General features: G+C 45.4%; 1 protein-coding gene across 3 annotated transcripts in view; it reads right to left on the reverse strand.

The window, feature by feature from the left end:
- The window catches only part of LOC146207575 (SH3 domain-containing kinase-binding protein 1-like), a 44,529-nt gene that overhangs the window by 6,848 nt on the left and 16,022 nt on the right, over window positions 1-21,659 (reverse strand). Inside the window, exons 4-11 of one of the 3 annotated variants that reach the window (XM_084588719.1) lie at window positions 18,921-19,002; window positions 16,385-16,569; window positions 11,092-11,257; window positions 10,049-10,480; window positions 9,244-9,362; window positions 8,069-8,170; window positions 6,476-6,572; window positions 5,436-5,626 (exon numbers count right to left, since the gene is read on the reverse strand). In XM_084588719.1, the coding sequence (XP_084444845.1) occupies window positions 5,436-5,626; window positions 6,476-6,572; window positions 8,069-8,170; window positions 9,244-9,362; window positions 10,049-10,480; window positions 11,092-11,257; window positions 16,385-16,569; window positions 18,921-19,002 (1,374 nt within the window). Of the gene's footprint in view, window positions 1-5,435; window positions 5,627-6,475; window positions 6,573-8,068; window positions 8,171-9,243; window positions 9,363-10,048; window positions 10,481-11,091; window positions 11,258-16,369; window positions 16,570-18,920; window positions 19,003-21,659 lie in introns of all 3 variants that reach the window. The other 2 variants (XM_084588714.1, XM_084588729.1) reach the window with 2 other exon arrangements.

A 21,659-nucleotide genomic window follows, 5' to 3' on the forward strand; every position in this document is an offset into this window, starting at 1 on the left:
TTTTTTTTGCAGGCAGCGACTTATCAGACAGAACGATTTGGAGAGCGGTGACCTCAAATGTCAATAAATACGGCATCGAGCTTGTGCCAGGACTTGCAAACACCATTCGGCATCACCTGTACAATTCAGCTGCTTCTAAGGCAGGGTTTTTTTTTTTTGTTTTTTTTTTTTTTATAGACATAGCGAACAGTGTGAAGAAGACTTCAGACGAACAGTCCACAGACAAAGTGAGGATCATCCAAAGAAAATTTTGATCCCCTCTAAGTCTGAATTACAATGAGTAGACTCTGCAACCAAATATATGAACTAGGAGTGCGTGAATACTTTAAACTGAATAGTTTTCTAGCAGTATCTGCTATTCAATTCAGTTTGCATCACATTTTCACTGTTCTAAGTATAAAAACTCCTCGACCTTCATAAATTTCGAATGAGCTGTAAATCTTATCATTTACATGGAAAACACCGTAAATTTTCTAATAACACTTTTTTCCACTTTTCCACTTACACATGTTATCATGCCCTCTTTTCATATATTTGATAGTGAGTAGCGGCAAAAGCCTGCAACTGAAAATGCTAGACTATGCATAAAAGGAATGCCACGACGAGCATCGGGAGCTTGCAGGTTGGGAGATGAAGCCTAGTACAATGCGCCACACCACTGAAGTATGCCACGAGTCAATCCCTAACTTTAAGAACTGTGATAAGAGACGCAGTGCACAAGGAGGCGACTGGCTTGTGGAGGATAGTGATACGAGCAAAGCTGCCGCAACTGCAGTGGTTATTTTGCACTGGCCACCTCAATCGTTTTCTATTTTTGTCAGTTGGAATCTAGAAAATGCATACCGTATTTACTTGCATAATGCTCGCACATTTTTTTTGCAGAAAACTGATGTGAAGTTAGGGGTGCGATAATTATGCGAGGAAAAATATCGAGCAAATGTTCTGGAGCGCTAAAAGCAAATTTAAATAGGTGTGAATGGGGCGCCGACTATGGTAAATATAAGCTAAATATTACTGTCAAGCAGAACTTAGCTCTGTTATAAAAGTACAGGGTTGCCAAAAGCACTTTATTTGCTGCACGCGGCTCATCATCACTCCCCGCGTTTCATGGTATAATATTCAAAGCAGACCATATAGTTCTACTCTTGATCATAGTCTTGATCCGAGCCCGTGTCGACACTGCAATCGCCGTCTCCAGTAACGTACTACGCAGAACTCGATGCCAAAGTGTGTGCTGACAGCGCGGTTGCCATGCTATAGCACATGCTCTACAGTTTTTAGCTTACCTAATTCAGCTGTATAGCGTGCGCACTGCCCCACGATGCGGCACCAAAAACTTGGTAGATGTGGAACAAAACAGCACGGATGGAACAAAGAAAATATGACGAGACATGGACCAAGCGCCATCTTTGGAGCGCTACTGAAAACTAGCTGGCCTAGTAGTGTGCGCGTGCTACAAGAAATCTCGTCATTGCATAACCTATGATGATGATGATATACTTGAGCATGCTATCGCCGCCTACTAGCACGCACACAAAACTAGGCCAGCTAGTTTCAGTAGCGCTCAAAAGATGGCGCTTGCTACTACTAGCAGATAAAGCCCCTCTATAAACTAAAAGTAGCGCCAATATGTGAAGTTTGACACCCGCCTCCTCTCCAGCGCTCTCCTTCATCGTTCGACCCTCTCATTGGCCAAGCGCCATCACGTGCTCGCGCGCGTTTTTTTTTTTTTTGCTGAGCATGCAGCTTTCTCCTTCCCAGCGGTGCGGGCGGCGCGCGCGCGGCACATATCGCCGTGTGTTTTGCTGCCACGCGGACTGCTGCTAAATTGTTCTCCTCCGCCAGCTAGTTAATTTTTTTTTCAAGCATGTTGTGCCCTTTGGCCGGCTGCTGATAGAAGCACGGAGGTGAAGGCGAGCTCAACCAACGCAGACATCTCGTACGAATGGTGTCACACTGACAGTTGAAAGCGGAACCGTTTCAGTGCAAAATCTTTAAAAAAAAAACACTGCTACCACGCTTCTCAAGTTTAATGGTAGCTTACAATTCAGTGAAACCTGCAAAGACACCACGCAGATTGCAGCTTCCGCCACCTAGTTAAATTTTTTTCAAGCATGTTGCGCACTTTTATCAACGGCTGATGGACTCAAGGAGGTGAAGCAGAGTTAAACCGACGCCAAATCGTGTGCGTATGATGACACACCATGACAGCTGAAAACAGCACCGTCTCAGCGCAAAATATAAAAACAAATAACTGCTACTACCCTTCCCAAGTTTACCGGTAGCTCACAAGTCAGTCAAAGGTGCAAAGACACCACACAGACTGCAGCTTCCGCTGCCTAGTTAATTCTGATCTGCAGCTGAAGTTGAAAATACATGGAAGACAACTGCTGCCACACTTCTCAAGTTTACCGGCAGCTCGCAAACCAGTCAACGCTGCAAAGAAACCATACACAGACTGTTGCTAACTTGTTCCTGTCCGCCACCTAGTTACAAATTTTTTTAAAGCATGCCGCCGAGTTTTGCCAAGCGTAACGAACTACGGACACATTGAGATGACAGCGAGTTGAACCAACGCCGAAATCGCGTACATGTGGTGTAAGACACTCACAGCTGAAACTATTCTGGCAGGAAATCCCTGTCAACATTCGGTAATTATGTTTCAGCAGTGAGCAATATTTTAACCTGAACACATTGCGACAAAATGCAAGCTGAAATGCTCTGGTGAGACCCAACGCCAGCGCTTTTACCGGCGCACGGCCGCCTCGATCGGTGCGCGTGCCCGCCGCGCGCGCTGATAAAGACGGCCGTGACCGGCGCCTGCTCCCGAGAATGCGCGCTAGTCACGCACCCGGTAGGTGGAGCCACGGTCGAAAAGCGAGAGGAGGAGCGGCACCGCCGGAGGAGGGGAGAGGAGATGACGTTACTTTTAGTTTATTGAGGGGCTTTACTAGCAGATGGCATCTGGTCGGGCGAGGTGGTAGTGGGTAGGGGTCTGAAACAGGCTGCCCACTCTCACCCTTGTTATATATGCTACACACGGCGAGTGTTGAGCGGCGGCTACTGGTGTCAGGTGTTGGCTTCATAGTGGAGCGGATGAACGAAGGCATCAGGAAACGGCAAGTGTTGCCAGTGTTGGTGTTCGCCGACGACATTGTGTTGCTGGCAGGTGATGCGAAAGACCTGCAAGCCCTCATTACTGACTGTGCTGAAGCGCTGGCGCCTCTTAGATTGCAGTTCAATGCCAAAAAATCTGCTGTACTTGCTTTTTCTGGACCTGAGCCCCCCTGTCCCCTGATGTTGCCAAAAGGTGTGCCACTTCCTCAAGCTACACATTACCGCTACCTCGGTGTGACCTTCGGGATTGAGTCTGGCTATACTGCTGGTCATGAGTTACATTTAGATCATCCCAGCGGGCTGGCAACATTCTTCGTAGGAGAAGATTGTGGGGCTTTAACCGATTTCTCATGGTGCGGGAGCTGTGGAAGGCGGTGCACGTCCCTGCCCTAACCTTTGCCAATGCGGTGGTATGTTCTACAGCACCAACCCGCGAATGGCTCGAATGCAGTCAATGCACTGTTGGACGGCTGGCTCCAGGATGCCATAGGAACGTTGCAAACGAGGCAATTCAAGGCAGCCTTGGTTGGTCCAATTTTGAGGCACGAGAAGTGCGAAGCAAGGTGTCGTATGATGGCAAGCTGAGACTCATGCAGCAACACCGATTAACGCGACAAGTGTTAGATTATGTGCACCGTAATGGGGTCCGCACCAGATGGACGAAGCGACTGCAGCAACTCCGCAGGAAGTACGGCTTTTTTTCTCAGCCCGTACAAGAGGAGACGGAGCGAAAGTGCGCAAAAGCTGTTGCGGCTCAGGTGCGAAAGGTGGAAACCGAGCGCTGGAAGGAGGCCATGGAGGGAAAGTCCACACTTAATCTCTACAGATAACACAAACAAGAGGTTTGTGCGGAACCCCTCAATCACAATGATATCTCTAGCAGCCTCCTCTTCGAGGCACGAGCTGGAGCCCTCCGAACTCTGACCTATCACCAGGAGACTATTGACCACCTGGTTCTCGACTGTGCTGGCCTCACACCAGCGCCAACAGAGAGCACTACACTCCTACAAGCGCTTGGCTTCAGTATATGTGACGCTTCCGACAGTGCAAAACAATTTAGAGGTGGCCAAGACCAAGTGCCGTTTGAGAGAGCCGCTAGTGCGACCAAAATAGTACCTGAAATCGTTAACGTGTATCTATGTGCAAAGTGTTCGCGTGTGTGCGTGCGTGTGTCCGCCCGTCCCGTCCGACTCTCGCGGTGGTAATTTTGGTTGTGCGATAATTATGCGAAGGAAAAATTCCAAATTTTGGCAGCCAATGTGGGGGGTGTGAGCATTACGTGAGTGCGAGAATGGTGTGAGTAAATATGCTATCTTGGACAATAGAAGATCAGAAAGAAAGCGTACCACAGCAAAATCAGCCTCATCAAAAATCCGTGCGAACCACCTGGTTCGCACGGAAATAACGGTCCAACCACTAATGTCACTCCTTCATGTAGACAGCTCTCAGCTGCCTTAGAGTAAGCCTTAAGATCACAATGCTTCCTGATAGCACAATCGTAATTGTGCCAACCAAGTAGATATGGTATTGGGCTTTCCCACTGAATTCAACTGCTATCAAAAGAATTGCACACAAGGTATTACTATATAAAATAACATTACCAAAGTTGATTAATGCCTGGTAGGCCCCACAGGTATATTATACTGGTTATGAATACAAATGAAATTTAATTCCTCTATTTCTTTTCATAGCTGCAATATGCGAAAAAGCATTTGTCTTTAGTTTGAACTAGCTTCACTGGTTGGTTGGTTGGTTTGTGGAGTTTAATGTCCCAAAGCGACTCAGGCTATGAGAGACGCCGTAGTGGAGGACTCCGGAAATTTCGAACACCTGGGGTTCTTACACTAGGGGACATGCACTGACATCGCACAGCACACAAAGCCACTCCGTTTCGCCTCTATCGAAACGCAGCCGCCGAGGCCGGGATTCAATCCCGCGTCCTTGGGCACAGTAGCCGAGCGCCGTAACCACTGCGTCACCCCGGGGGGCGCTTCACTGAACCTCAAGATTATTAGAGAATAACTGAAACAGAGCATATCAATTTAAATAACAATTTTACCATTCATATCTGTTTGCTCTGCACCCAGAAAGTTGGTACAGTCGCACATTGTAATATTAACCTTTCCTGCATAAGGCAAAATTCAACACATTCCACTGCAACGCAATGCTGCCAGAATTTGTAAGCACTCATGACGTGAGCAACAGGCAAGTGTGTTTACCAAATTTCCAGGAGCCCTTCACTACGGCGTCCCTCGTAGCAGAGTTGCTTTGGGATGTTATGTTAAGCGTCACAAACCAACCACACCAAACCCATTTACCTGCTGCTGGAGACTCGTGAGTTCTTCCTTGGGCACACAGCTCTCTCGAAGTGCCTTCAGCTCGTTCCTGAGCTCCTGCACAGTGTCACCGTCCGCTGAGCACAGGCCCTTCTGGTTCCGCAGGATCACCGGAGCAGCTGACACTGCCGGAGACTCCTTGGCCACTGGGCTCCGCGAAAGAGCAGCCGCTTCTGCACAGCAGGGGTGGCATGCAACGAATTCAGTGACTCTTCTCACAATGGCTGAGAAGCCAAACTGCCACTACAGCATTGGCATCGTGTCTACATTGCGAGAATGCAATATTTACTCATGGCAGTTCCTGGCAAGCTAGTTAATTCATGTTTTAAAAATTTCAAGAACTACGAGGAAAAAAAAAAAAAAAAATAAAGGCCACACCATTTGAGAGGCACTATAAATAGGATCGTAGAGTTATTGTGGGCATTTGTGCATTACAATGCTTTCTGGCAAGCTGGTCAGCTTCAAAAATACTGCAAAAAATGTGAAGACATCAGAACAGAGACAAATAACAAAAACACAAAGCTGTGCTTCTGGCATCTTTTCTTGTATTTTTGTATTTCGATGCAGCTGAGTAGCCGCTTTCCTTTTTTCTACTAAGTTGCCTCTTCTAGGTCAGAGCCTGCACCAGTGGACCTAAAGCACTGCCATATAAAATTCTCTGTTTGAAGGATGAATTAGAAATGCTTGAAGCAAACATAACCCAAGCGTAACAAAGCCTCTGAATTTAGTGCAGGCATAAGCCAGCACTCCTGAATGGCACTGGTTGTATCATGGCAAAATGTTGCCACCAGTACTTGACCTGACTGCGGACAACAGTAGTAACTCCTCGCGTGCAATGGTGCATTTTTAATAGCACTGACTCCTAATATGGGAAGGTGTTAGGGAAAAAAGGGAAAACAGAAATCAGGGAAAAAAGAAGTGCATGCCCAATGCTTTTAGGGCAAGCCCCCGAGGAGAGTTCCATTCTTGCCCAACCTTGATCTAACATGAAAGACCATGCCACTGGTTAAATGCCAGCTCACCATCCCTGATGGAACCAGCCAAGGGCTTGTGCGCAGATGGCGGCGACTTCTGTGGGTATGCCCTGCTTGGGTGCTCCTTCTCTGGGCTGCTGGCAATCTGCATGCAGAAGCCGTAATCTCGTACTTACTACTTTCCACGGAGACACACAGCGTACCACTAACTATGAAGCAGGGACAGAAATTTCAACTATATTCCACTGCAGCCTTTTCAAGCAGATGTGACAAACATTAACCATCTGCCTTAAGTTCCTGTTGAGCTTGTTTCAAATGTGCATTCTTAGTGTTTACAAGTAATTTCTGCACTTAGCTAAGAATAATTTCAAACAGTTTGTTTGTGAGGACTAAAGAAAAAAAAAGTATGCGTTGGAAAACCCTAAAGACTTGCTGATGTGTTCCTGGTAAGACAATTACTTTTGATAAAATAGCACTATAGAGTGAAGTATTCAATCTGATCCGGATGCTAACTTCATGGCTTTTAGACCAGCATTTAAAGTTATTGGAGAAAAAATTCTGAAACCTACTCCCAACACTGCCGACTCACTACTTTTAGTCAGTTACACTTACAATTGAATATACTGTTTTACAAGATCAAAATTCGCTCCAAAAGTTCAAACGCACTAATTTTTATTATTTTTTTAACTGAACTGTTAGGACCAGATCTTTAGCATTTGAGTTGCAGGATGTCCCAACTAAATTCAAACAAACTTAAAGAAAAAAAGAGCAGTGTGTCCTAGCCCCAGTAAAAACAAATGTGGGCTGCTAGGAGCTGCATGACTGAGTCTACAGTACCTCTTTCTTTCTCAATTATAAGAGACTAATCAGCAAACCTTTTCATCATCAGATATTGTCAATTGTATTGAAAAACAGGCAACAGAAATGTTTGCATGCTACCATTTATGGAGAGCAATTTTTTGGACCGCCTTTAAAAAGATAATGTCCTCAGAGAATAGATTCTACTTTTCTCTGGAATGCTCTCCCCAATGGGACTTTTCATGCACAGTGGGTGAGAGATATACACTGGCAGCTATATACGTGACTGCGGGACTGTTTTTAAATTTCAATTTCTCAGAAATAAAACTATCTTTTACTGTCTAATAAACATGAACAAAGTGGACAAAAGCAAGAGAATATATTTTAACCAAGAATAATCAAGCACAATAACTAGATGGAGTTGTCCAGTGCCCTCCTTAACATAAGCTGCCCCCATTTATTTTGTATGGACCTGCATATTGTTGGTACAAAAACTAAACTTCCAGGTGAGCTACACTTGCTGAGTAACCGTCATACTCAGTACCTCATGAAGCTCCACACTTTCAGCCTGGTACTGACAAGACGGATGATTCTATTGTGTACACAAAGAGAGCCTAACAGCTGACATTGTCTTAACAAAACACAATCATGAAATACAAACTTCACGATAATTCAACCAGTCCATATGGTTTCCTTCAGGAGAAGCATTTTACCTTGATTTATTCTCATATGAAGAAAAATTTAACAATTGCAACAACGATGCCAAAGTGGTCACTTTTTCCCAAACGTGGCCAAAGCTGGCGCAAGTAGCAAATTCACAAACTCCTTTGAGAAGACAGTCACCTTTGTGTCCTTGTTCTCGAACGTGGGCTGACTAGAGAATTTGGAGTGCCTCTTCCCAAGATCCTTCATCCAAGCAGGTTGCTGCTCACTCGGCTCATTTCCCTGCAAGAAGTTACAGGGTACCACACCACTGCTGTCACAGTGCACACAAATTTTTAGTCACACGGATAAAACAATGAGAGGAGATCTAAAAAAACTCAGATGTGTTTCAGCAAATCTGACAAATTAATGAGAAGCCACACACAAAAAATTCAGCCGACACTTTAGTCAAGTCTTCAAGAGTATAATTTGACAGCATTAATGCCAGCTCCTCCTTGTGATCTTCGTTCACGTACATGCACTTTGCTACTCACCTAATCAATAACCTTTCAATTTGTGTCCCCATTACCCCACACATGCTTATTGGCCTACAGTCGTGTGGTACTACACTGTATGGAAGACCACTTCGCAGACATAAAGCCCTATTTTAACCGAGCCATGCAAAAGTGCCTGCCCAGTCTAGGGACAGCATCTACCTTTGAATCATAGGGTATTGGAGGGTTCGATGCCAATCTTGCCCATTCGTGCCAAAAGCAAAACCCGAGTTGGCAGCGCCTCCCAATTTGGCCATGCCTTGTGGTCTTCTGATGTCACACAACCCAACGGCCAGTCATTGGATGGCCATTTCACTTGTCAATGCGAGGTACCAGAGCAATGCCCGTGATTTTTCGCACACAATGGGGCCCCTTAACGCTGTGAAATTGAAATGCTACTAGTGTACTTTGACCACATCTTGAAATTAATCCTCAGTCCAAGCATCCACCAACTGTCCTATCATCCTTCAGATTTTTAAATGCTGAAGCCACTAGAATTGAAGCAGACAAAATGGCCATGCATCAACTATGTGCAGATGTGAACTCTGACCTTAGACAACGCTGCAAAGCTGAAACTTGAGAAAGGCATAAATCTCGAGATTTGTGTTGATTTACACATAGTGAAGGGCTATATCATAATTCCAGCTTCAATGTCACTGTTCTTTCTATAGCTAACACACAGAGCCATTACAAATGAACTCTTTCAGCTCCATTTTTCTAGTTTTGGCGATCCGTGCCACTCGAAGCAACACACAAACTGTAGTGACTGCATGCAAACAGCAATGACTGTGCAGACATTGGCGGGAAACAAAGCTTGCTCACATTCTCCTTGACGATCGTGATGTGGGAGGGGGGCCTCCTGTTCATTGGAGGCCGGACCCGGTTGGCAGTGGGATGGTTCAGCTTGTTCTCCGAGGGCTCGATGCTGTCAAATGTCGTTTCTGAAACGCACAGCAGGAAAGCTCTCACCTGAGTCGAATCTGAATGATGCAACACCTAGCCAACAACCCAACAATGATGTCTGGAGATTAACCACCGGGTTTGTTGTGCTAACTGAATGCCATCTGTTTCTGGTGAGGCTCAGATCACATTGTGATTGCCAAAGCAAAACTAGCAAGGTGAAGACAGCCACAAAACAAGCCACGATGGAATGCTTGTTGCATACAGAAATGCTTTATAAGCAGCCGTCACAGGACACAGAACAAGGCAGAGAGACAGACAGGAGTGTGCGGTCAGCTTTTTTTTTTTCAAGAGAAGGAAGAAATGGTGCATGACAAGAGATGGAGGCTTTGGAAAGCACAAGACCGAGCAAACTAACTTGGAATTCTGTTTTGAAGCAGAAAGCCCAGAAGATTAGTTTCAGAAGCCAAGGCAGCCTCTTCAGCCAATGAAAAGAAGGACCCACAAGTGAGCTAAAGTAACAAAGTAAGAAGCCATCAGAGCAGACATAACTGCTAATTTGAACAGAGAGAGGGCTACAATAAACAGCAGAGAAGAGAGCAAGCAGCACTCACAAGAGAGGCAAAGGACGAGCGCAGAGACTAATTCTGCACCGCAACAGCCTCACAGATGTTCACACGCATTAACAAAAAGCTCCGGCAACGGAAGGACAAGGGCCTTTCTTTACCAGAGTACTCCACCTTCCTGGCCGATGCCTCTGGAAACTGAGACTCCTTGGAGTCAGCCACTCCATTGGCCGTGGCCCTCCTCAGTTGTGCATACACGGGCGCTGCCGCTGCCTCTTTTGTTTGTCCATCAGCCTTTTCGGCCTTCCTAGCGGCCAGTGATGGAGGTGCAACTGGAGGCAGGGTGGGGGGAACCGAAGTTGGTGTGGAAGCAGGGGTAGGGCTAGACGGTGGTAGGGGGGGTGGGGATGAGGGTGGAGGCACATCTGCATCCTGGGCGGGCCATTGGGGCAAGGGCTTCTTGGGAGCAGGACTTGCCGAGGTGGGCGGAAACTGCAAGACAGAGGGCTTCTTGGCTGCTGCCACACAGGTCGCAGGGGGAGGGGCAGGGGCCTTGCCTTTCTCTTCCATTGCTGCTCCACCCAGGGAAGGTGCTGTGATGACAGAGGGCAGTGAAGTGCCCACTAAAGAAACGGCGAAGAGCCACACATGCTTGTGGACCAACACTGCAGTGCCCAAGTATACCACCAAAAGGTGGACTGTTCAATCTCTCTGCATGACGGCGACATCAAATGATGCCATGCAGAAAGCAACGACCTTGGAGCGTAATGGGTGAGATGAAACACGCTGTTCTCCTTCTGAATACTGTCAGTCGGATGCCACTGCTTTCCGACACTCAACAAATTCCAGAGAATTACCAAGACCCTTCCCTTGCCTCACAATGATTCACATGAAACACTTAGAGACCTTCAGGAATTCTTTCACAGGCATTTATTTGCTTCCTATCTGTGAAGCTGATTCACCACTTGCATGAATGTAGTTGAAATAGTGAAAACATCGACCTGACAGATTGCATATTTATGATAAAGCTGCTTCACTGCTTCAAGAAATAAGTGAGGGCACTGGCTGATCACTGAAGTTGGCAATCTCCAAGAAAAAGGTAATAGAGCACTCTGTGAACATGGATTTTTTTAAAAAAAGGGACAAAAGTGTAGAATTGTAGTAAAGATTGGCTAGAAATTTTTAAAAATTCACAAGTGTGCACCTTTCTTAGGAATTTCGGAAGGCTTAAAAGGAGGCACTTTGGAGATGGGCCGGTCCGAGCTGTTGCCATACTCCTGGAAGGCAGGCTTGTCAGGCAGGTCAGGCTTGCCTACCATCTTGCCTCCCGGGGGCTTTTCAGGCCGCTCAGGCTTCACAGGCTGCGGAACCTGCACAACGATGGAACACTACAGCGAAATGCAACCGGGGCAAGGTCCACCAGCTTGCAAAACGGGAAGTTGAGTGAAATAGTGAAAAATCAAATGATGGTTGGTTTAGAAGACCCAGATCTTTGAACAAGCAGTAACTACCTGATATCCAAATACGCTTCATTCAAGAACGAAAAAGCAAATTTCCTTCCATGCTTTGAAGGAAGCCCTTCAACCAATGACGTCAGCCTACTGTCAATTAAGTCATCGTCAAATGTGTTCTTCTGCACTCTCGATGCTTGCAAACAAATATGACGACTAATGAGCTAAACACGTTCAAATGCACCTGAAACAGGCTCTACCACACATCTGTAACAGCCAATACCATATTAATGATTACAGAGATCGCTTGTGTTTTGGGGCTGTCTATTTCAGCACTCCCATCGTCACAGCCCGCGCATGTGTACATCTTGCAGTAATGCAGCGAGGTCAGAGACTCCACAGCACAAATATATTAGTGAATAAAAGATGACGGCATGTAAGATAACTGCATGAAACAGGCAAGTAGCGACAGAAAATTGGAAATGGAAGAACCTAGCACACTTATTTCACGGTTGTTTGAGTTTCTTTGGGAACGCACATCACCCATTGTGGCACACTGCTGCTGTTGTCACTTTCATGCACTTTGTAAATTCTGCACAGTACAGTTAAACCTGGATATAACCAAGCTGACAAAAGTTCGCAATTTTTCGTTACATGCAGGTTTTGTATGAAGGCTCGCACGAATGATGCAGAAACGAAACCGAAAGGCTTCAGATATCAGTTAAGGTGAACTCATCCTTCAGGCAAATGCCTGAAGGGTGAGTTCACCTTCACTGATATCTTGCCTTAACTGATTTTACAGTAAAAACTGCGTAATCCCTGCTTGTTTCCGCGCGAGCGAAAGCACAACACGGCGCTCCAATGAAGCTAAACCATGTAATGCTCCTTCGTCGTTGCGCGAGGCGACGAAACGGCGCAATACGTTGATTGCGTTCATCACCTCCTTCGCGGTGGGCTTATCACACGGATCTAGCTAACAGGAACCATCATCACAGACATCGGGATTTTGCATGCTTTTGGCAAGTGCCTCATCATTCATTTCTTCCATAGCTATGGCGGCGTTGTCGGCAAACAAGAAGTCGCTCAGATCGACATCGTCGGGGGACACCACCTTTTCTGCGTAGCTCATCCCACGCTTCGGCCACATCGGATGAAGCTATGTCTCTTCTTCCTCGTCGTCGGCACCAGCCTGTGCATTTTTTGTAATCCCTGCCTTCATAAAGCACTTCTTAATAACTTCTGCCCCGACTTCTTGCCAGGAGGCAGCAAGAATTTCAACTGACTGATAAATATCGATCTTCAGCTCCCGTTCCAGACGGATGTTCAGAAGAAGCTTCTGTATCAGTCGGCGCCGGTAACAGCGTTTAAAACTGTTGATTATTCCTTTGTCCAGCGGCTGTATTAGTAATGTGCAATTAGCCGGAAAGTAGTGCAGTTCGATGTGAGACGGCTGCAGGCCTTCAACATGGTGCGCAGCGCAATTGTCAAGTAGTAGGCAAACTTGACGGCCTTGCTGCTTGACATCCTGGTTGAAGTCTTTCAGCCATTGCTTGACCTACAAAGCAGCAGCATCGCTGTCTGCAGAACCAGATTCGCCGCAGATACCTTTCCCAATCACATTGTGTCAGCCCTTGAAACCTTGTAGCCACCCTTTGCTTGCCTTGAAGTCATCATGGTCCAAGATGCACGCAAAATCCTTCGCCTTCTGTTGTAATATCACTCCGCTTATGGGCACATTTCTGGCTCGTGTGTCCAAAAACCACGTGAACACTGCCTCGTCCACATCATCATATGTTGACAGTTTCAATCTTTTCTTAGCCTTTGTTCCCGAATCCACTGCATTTCTAACCTCCTCTTCCGCACTCAAAATTGTTGACAGGGTGCTCGCTGGGATGTTGAAACTAGCGGCGACGTCCTTCTCCTTCTCGCCCGCGGAGACCGCATTTAAAATGGCAAGTTTGTCTTGAAATGACAAAACTTTTCGTTTTCTGGCCTCATCACGACGAACTGACGCCGCAGATACAAGCGGAGCCCCACGAATACAGGCAGAAAGGCTGGCCTAGCACTTCCAAAACACGTCGGGCGAACCAACACCACAAATCCGCAGACACATGAGACGTGCACGAGACGCAGAACAGACGAGATGGCGAATGCACAACGTGCGCAAAAATTGCATGTGCTACACGCACGTACAGTACCTAAAAAGAAATCAACTGCAGCCGCTAATGCCACCTGGTGTTGCACTACACTACCAACGCCTGAGGAGGCTGCTGCGTTAGCCACGGAGTGGCTCTAGAAGGTAACACTATCATCATCATCGTCAATTTTGCTTGACTTCTGCGTAGCTGCTGGCTTCTTAGAGCTCTAATACTCACTAAATTAATGCATTTCTTCGGCCAAATTTTTAGTAAAAGCTCGAAAAATAATGACTGCTAAGCTTTGCAAGTTCGTTACATCAAGGTTGACCGCCGCAACGCCTTCGTTACATACAGGTCGAAAATATGTTGTTTTCGATAGGTGTGGCATTGGGGAATTTAAAAACTTCGTTAAATTCAGGAATTCGTTATATAGAGGTTCGTAACATCCAGGTTCAACTGTAACTTCAAAAAAAGCCCAGTAACAACAATCATGCCGTTGTTGTATTCTACTGCATCTACTGCACCCCTGTTCAGCGCAGTCACGCAACTGTGCAACGTCCCTGTTTGCTGAGTGAAAGTCAGCTGTTCGCAAGCGATTCAAAATGACATACACCCACACTCCGATTTCATTCTTTCAGTACGCTGCACATATGTGCCACCAGTAAAAACTTGGCACAACTTGTACCTGTTCTAGTGTTGCTCCAGTGACTAAAAAGGTGACTATAACCGCCAGCCTTTGTTCTTCGACGACCGCACCAGGAAGTTTTCAATATTACCGCATAACATGGCATCTGCAGAAACAACGAGGGGAGTTTTGAGATGGGCAGAGAGTAATATTACCAACAAAGCTTCCGATCGCTGATATGCTGGCTGAATAACACTGCTCAGGAGCATGTTTGTTACTGCTATGTAAATCAGTAACTACAACTTTCTATCAAGTGCTTTTACTCATTTTTCAAAAAGTTCAATCTTCTTTTTCAAGGTACTAACATATTCTAACACTGCCTCAATCTTGCCAGAAGAACTGGTGCCACTTCCGCTGGCCTAGTGGCCATGGGAGGACTTCGATTTGCGCCAGCCTCTTTTATACTGTGCTTGATACGCTGTTCTGCTGCATAATGACAACACTTGCTACAGCCCTGTTCATTCGTGACAAAGAGGTGTCATTCAGCTATGTTACTCGACGGCACACGGACCCAGCTTCTAGGCTTCACTAGACCGGTACAAATTACAGCCAATGGAATACCCTGACTGCACCATGTCATTAAAAAAATTTGGGAACACTTAAGCTCAGTAACAGTGTTAATGCCTACTGCCTCCTGATACAGATCCTCATCCATGTATGCACGCTCTGCCACTCCTTTAATCCCTAATCCCTTAATTTGTGTCTCAATGACAGCACCGCCTTTAGGCACCCGTTAGTGGATTACCAGTCACAGCTGCAGTTGGCTTAACACGCCAACTGCTAGCTGAGGCAGCTAGTAGCAGAGCGAAACCCAGTTTGCCCTAGCTAGCAGATGGTAATACCGAGTGGAGAGATGAAAATACCCTCACCGCATTGAGAAGCGGGAGAGAGGGTGAGAGGAAACAGGTGGTTTCGTGGCTTGAGCGGTTGGGTTGGAGTAAATCCCCATTTTAGCCAAGCCATACGAATGTGCCTGCATGGCCTAGAAGTAGAATATGTGACTCGGGATCTAAGGGTCCCAATGGGTTTGATTTCCATTACCCTCCCATCTCAAAGGAGAAGCCCGAGTTGGCAGCCCCTCCTGAGCCATGCCACATGGTCTGATGACGTCACGCAATCTGGCGACCAATCAGTGTCATCCCTGTGCAAGACCTTGGTTATCGTGCAAGAACCATGTTCAATCTTGTCAGCACAGGCACGATGGTGCCCTGCTTTCTTTGCACTGACAAAACAGCACGCTTCTGTCAGACGACTTCCCTGCAGTAACACACGAAAGTCACCTTGTGGGGAATGGTGTAGAAGACTGTGTACATTTTTTTTTCAACGCCCCACAGACTTCCTCCGAGTGCCACCGCGCAGAATTGTCATTGATCAAAACGCGGTCATTACACTAGTCTTAACATAAGTCTTAACATAAGTCTTACACTAGTCTTAACATAAGGGCATGCAAAGCAGTTCATATTAGGCAATTTTTTTTCATACCGAGTCCTATGGGAAACCAACCAAATGGTCTCGCATTGTCACCTTATCTGAAAACTCATATCAAATGAGTTGATACCAAAGGCAGTACATTTATTCTTGCTGGAGACAGCAGCATATTTAGGAACTGCTTGCAAGAGCGGATGTACCACCTGAAGCGGGCATGCTCCATATATGAGGAAAATAGGCTGCAGGCATCGGATGGAGAGCCCCATTAAGACATGTGCCACTTTGTTCTTGAATTGTGGCCAAAATACAGTGGTGAAAACTGTGCAACACACACGCGTGTAAACACACACACACAGCTATTGAGAACAATTCTATCCAAATTTCACCGACTGGCTACTGTCCAAAAGTGCACACACGTAAAAGAGTACCCTTTTCCCAGCTCGATACTGAATAAACATGGAAGACACTGTGAAGACGACATAAATGCGCATAACTGACCACCAAGTGCAAGATATTGAGCAGCAAAGCATCAGCAAGAGCTACAATGAAGGTGCACCACTGACATTGAACATGAACACTATGAAGACTGAATCTTAGTACAACTAGAGAATGCTTAGCTGCAGAGTTCCCTGTTATTATGTCAGACAACACTTGACTACAATGCATTTTGCAATTACAACTGCTTTCACTGCCAGGTGAGAGACACCCAAATTTGTTTTGGCAATTTCAGCACAGCAGGCAAAGATTCAGTAGCAGTAGGTTTGATTGCTTCGTACTCACCGGTCGCTCACTCACCTCCTCCTTTATGAGCTTGACGAAATTGTCCGGGAACACTCCGACTCTGCCATTGAGCTCCCCTTTCCACCAGCCTTTGTCCTCCACTTCCTTGGTCAACACTGTGATCACATCCCCTTCCTTGATCGTCAGCTCGTCGTCATTCTGCGCCTCGTATGCGTACAGCACCTTCGCCTGCTCTCGCACTGTGGCAGATACAGACATAAAAGCCTAAGAATAGCGCAGACAAGAGTACCTGAACACCTATTCGTCCCATCTTTATAAAAACAACAGAGTGATGACCAATTCCAGGTCACAACAGAAAAGACAATTCAGAAATAGCAGGGGCGCCTAAATAATGCATTTTCAAATACAAATCAGATATCTCATCAATGTGAAAAAATATTTTACCTACCGCTGTCCTAGCCTGGCGGCAAAGCTAAGAAATCTAAACTATGGCCAGCCTAGTTTAATGGCCTAACAACAGAGGTCCTCATGTCAACATCACACCTCCCATTACACACAAGTCAGAGGTGCATGTGCAACTACACATGATGTAATAGGCCAGGTATTTACAGAATCTCCCACCCTGCTGGTGACACTGACTCTGACCTCCACTCTGGGAGCCCCATGAGAAATTCTGCTAGGTGGCTTTCCCACACGTCAGAGTTGACCACAACAAGACAACAGAACTCTCACTAGAAGTATTGCGAAGGTGACAGGGCAAGTCCCTTGGGTGTGAGCATCAAGCGTGAAGCATATACTAATGGAAGGGGGTAAAACAAGTAACTACCAGCACTCGCGTTATGAGTGTTCATGATGGTTGTTTGGCCATCTTGTTTTCAGTTCGCCCTCCCCCTCCCCGACAGGAAAAACTTCTTACTGCGCGAAATAAATGTTTTTGCACTATCACCATCCCCATCTAGCACTACCATATTTTGTTTGCTGCCAGTCAGTCTGTTAAGTATGCTGCATCCACCCCATTTATTCCAAGCTCCCTGCGGCACCAGATTAGCAATCTGGTTTTAGACTCTTTTAAGGTCCTTAAGGGCTTTTTTTTTTAATCAGTGAAACTTCAACAGACGCCACTTTTCGTGCTTAGATGACAAGAACTAACGGAGCTACGTACACCTATTCATGAATATGAACTGGACTATGGCATAATCCAGGGACTAGAGCAATAGTTTCAGAGCACAGCGACACAGCGTACAAATTGGTGACTTGACTTTACACAATACTCATTCCGTTGTTTTCCTTTTTCAGCGGTTCAACAAAACAGGCACAGCTTGAAGTCACAGCCTGCTGTGCAACCTATCGTCCGTTACAGTTCTGCCCCATTTCCAGGCGACAACTGACCACAGCAGATCGCACAAGCGGAGTCTAGGCCTCCGGCAAAACCATCACTGCAAGCCATCGGTGCACCACTTTGCACTGCTATACAATAACATCTCCACCCCAAGTCTAAATTTAGAATGGCATGGGGTGACACAAAGTCTGCCAAACTGCTCCATCAGCTTCCCTCCTTTTTAGACGTTTCACATCAGCCATTGTACAAAACAGGACGCATTTTACATACCAAATTTTATACAGGAAAATTATGCTGAACCCCGTTGTTTGATGAAAGAAGTCCAAGAAAAAATTTCGAGAGCACTTCTGAATCTACGCTGCAGAAATACGAACACCTGAGCATTGCTCCTGCACAAGGAGCATCACGTTTGTTCTCATTATCATTATCAACTAAATGCACCGTCATTATCGTCGCTATTGTCATCATCGTCATTATCACTAATTTCAGCGTCATTGTCATTGCTACTATCATCCTCACGGTAGACAAACAGAAGTATGATATGCTTTTCATGATCCTGAGCGTCGCGTAGTTGGTTAAAGTGCTCGGCTGGGGATCCGGGGGAGGGAGGTTCGATTCCCGGTGCAGACAGGATTTTTATTTTGACAGCTATAGTGTGACCGGACGCCGGGAGTATGAGCCATTAAAGGCTTTCATCTTATACAAGGTTCAAACGGGACTGTTCCCCCTTAACTGCCCCTCAAGGAGTGATCCATAAATCTGCCTCTGGCAGGGAGTGTATAAGTTTCCTCTATAGTATTAAGACCTTTAACGCACTATCACTATGGGAGGTTTGCTGCTAGCTTCACTTGAATTAGTTGTGAAACAAGGACTGTCGCTGCCCCGTCGTGGTGGCGCAGTGGTTAAGATGCCTGACTACCGTGTCAGAGTACCCGGGTTCAAACCCAACCGCCTGGGGTTGCGTTTCGATGAGGACGAAAGAGTGCGCTGTGCGATGTCAGTGCATGTTAAAGATCCCCAGGTGATCAAAATTACTCCAAAACCCTCCAGTATTGATTCCCCCCTCTCTCCCTTCCTATATGGTGTGGTTCAGGTGTCCACAGAACAAGTGTGACAGATACTGTGCATAACAGAAAATTAACATTTCTCATGACCTTATACTGTCGTCAATACAAGAAGAATCTGAAATTCCTATGCTGTACCATGAGAGAGACTTGGCAGGAATATAGATAATGGACGACTTCTATTTACCTGGCTTTGGGGGTAATTTTGGGGCCTCTGACGAGGTGTCTGATGGCACAGGGGGTGCAGGTTTCTTCAAGGGACCCAAATTCTGCAAGGATATGCAAAGCCCTTCAGTGAACCCTGTACATATGCAACCACTAATCAATATCTGATATGTAGATATTACACACAAGATATGCAGTTGTTTGGTTGAAACATAAGAAGATTGAAGCAATGAATTCATCACAACCATTATAGAAACAAAGTCTCTAAACTATGCATCTACTTGGTACAGATGACAAATAAAAGCAGATTGTCAAAGATAAAGCATTAAAAGCATCCAGAAAACTACCTAAATAGCTATAGCAGCAGGAACAGTTTTTCTGAACTGCAGCACACTAAGCTTCTTATAATAATTTGCACCCAAGCTATCTATACCAAATTCATGAAAAGAATTATGTATGCACTGTGTCAAGCCCTTGCAATGCTACTTTCATGAGCGCATGAAAAAAAAAATCAGCTTAGCAAAGCTTTAAGTGAACTTTGCCGACTTCCATGCTTATGTAACTTTCACAAAAATTTTTGCTATAGAACACACTGTTTGAATTGTATCTTTATGCTATAATATGGTTGGAGCTAAGAGCACTAAAATATCTCAAAACAATTTAATTCTGCAACAAATAAATGCACTACAAATAGTAACAGGTCTCCCACATAATGCACACATCCAGTTTATTCAAAAATTAAAAATTCAATAATATCAGAGTAATCTTCCTCTGCGAGCATAAACGTTTATCCTCTATAAACACATCTGACTTCTCACAACGGATACATATATCACTGGCATACTACTCGCATTCAGGCAAACTATACATTCCTAAAATAAAATTACACTCTTCAAGATAGCCGAACAATTTCGAACTAATAAACAGAAAGCTCAAATACCGTACTTGATGCCGCCCTGGCATTTAATGCTGAGCTACTGCCTTACAACTGACTGCTTGTTCTTGTTATCTGTGCTGCTTATGCATAAGTTCTTAAATTACCCGCCGGGGTGGCGCAGTGCTTACGGCGCTCGACTACTTTTCCCAAGGGTGCGGGATCGAATCCTGGCCGTGGCGGCCGCTTTTCAATGGAGGCGAAAAGCAAGGCGCCTGTGTGCTGTGCGATGTCAGAAGAACCCCAGGTGGTCGAAATTTCCGGAGTCCTCCACTACGTCGTCTCTCATAGCCTGAGTCGCTTTGGGACGTTAGACCCCACGAACCAAACCACAAACCAAACCAGTTCTTAAATTTGTTCCTGCTAGATTTGCACTTTGCCTTCACTGCTTATTATTAAAAGCTGGGACCAATCAAAGCTCCTGTAGTTTTTTTTCCTGCTCTCACCACTGCTCTTTACTACATTGCTGATCAAACAGTTTATTCCATGCCATCAAGCTGACCGTCTCAAGAAGCAACTTAGATATGTCCAACCTGGATATATCGAATTAATTTTATATCAAATAGTCTTGATATCCTGCCGAAAATCCCATGCAAAAGCATAGCCTTACTGTTCGCATTTATCGAACTCCTGCACAATAGAACATTCGACACACCAAACAATGCGCCATGACCCTGCAAGTGATGCTTCATCTAAAAAAGGGTCTAATGATCACTTTTTGCCTGTGAGATGGGTCAGCTACATGACCTTGGAGACCTGCACGCAGCACTTTCCATAGGAGCTTCGATGTAAAGCAGGTAAGGACTAACGACTCCTTAACAGGTGGTGCTATATCAACAAGCCAACGGTTGGCATGCTGCTGCAAGGAGCCTGTCACTAGCATGTGTGCACAATATTACTGCTTCTAGGTTACCGATAAGCTTACCTAGTGGCATCTAGCCATTTTTTAATAGTATATAGAATTTTTGAAATATCAAACTATATTGTGATCTCATTCAAGTTCGATATATACCGGATCGAGTATGTACACCATAAAAAAGTACTCTATATAATTAAAAATACATGCCATACAATTTCAGACTCATGGCTTATCTCCTGTCGAAGTGCTTAATGTGGCTGCACTGTGACAAAAGAATCACTCTTTTTTGCGAACGCAATAACGCAGAAAGCCATTCCGAGCATCAACATACAACTGAAAGTAGGCCTGGACAGAAAAATAGGGCACAGAGTACTCTGGTGGCTACTGCTCAAACCTGGTCTCTGCAATGATACAAGAACCATTTCATGAAGTTGGAAGAAATCTAATAAAAAGGGGCTTAAAAAGTGGAAAGTGGATAATTCTTAAATTGTCCTGTACTGACTGGACATCACTATACTTAGGGACAGCTTTCTGTGGCTATGTAGCGGGGCTTTTTTCATAGTGTTACTACACCAAGTTTTTCAGGCATATCTAGCATTTCAGCTCTACCTTTACACTTAATAGTTTTCGAGCCGCCAACTTCGCAAAAATATGGTCCTTTACACCATTGAAGGCTCATGTGAACCTAAATTCGCTACTAATCCCTATAGCCCACAAGATGTACGTTTTCAGAAAAGCGTACAGAAACTTGTAAAAGCATACAGAAGCTGTAAAAGAGTACAGAAACCAGCAGGGAATTGTGGGATTCCCGACAGGTGGCGCAGAGCCAATGGAATGCGCACCATGTTTTGTACTAACGTTAAATGACTCTGCTACAATAATGCTGTACTAGTTAGTTTTGTAGTAGAATCTTGATTAATAATGACGTGAATAATTCCGTAATGGTACAATATCCCACAGAACGATCG

Source organism: Amblyomma maculatum, chromosome 1 (genome assembly GCF_055883805.1).
Source record: "Amblyomma maculatum isolate TAMU_Amacu chromosome 1, ASM5588380v1, whole genome shotgun sequence".
Taxonomy (NCBI): domain Eukaryota; kingdom Metazoa; phylum Arthropoda; class Arachnida; order Ixodida; family Ixodidae; genus Amblyomma; species Amblyomma maculatum.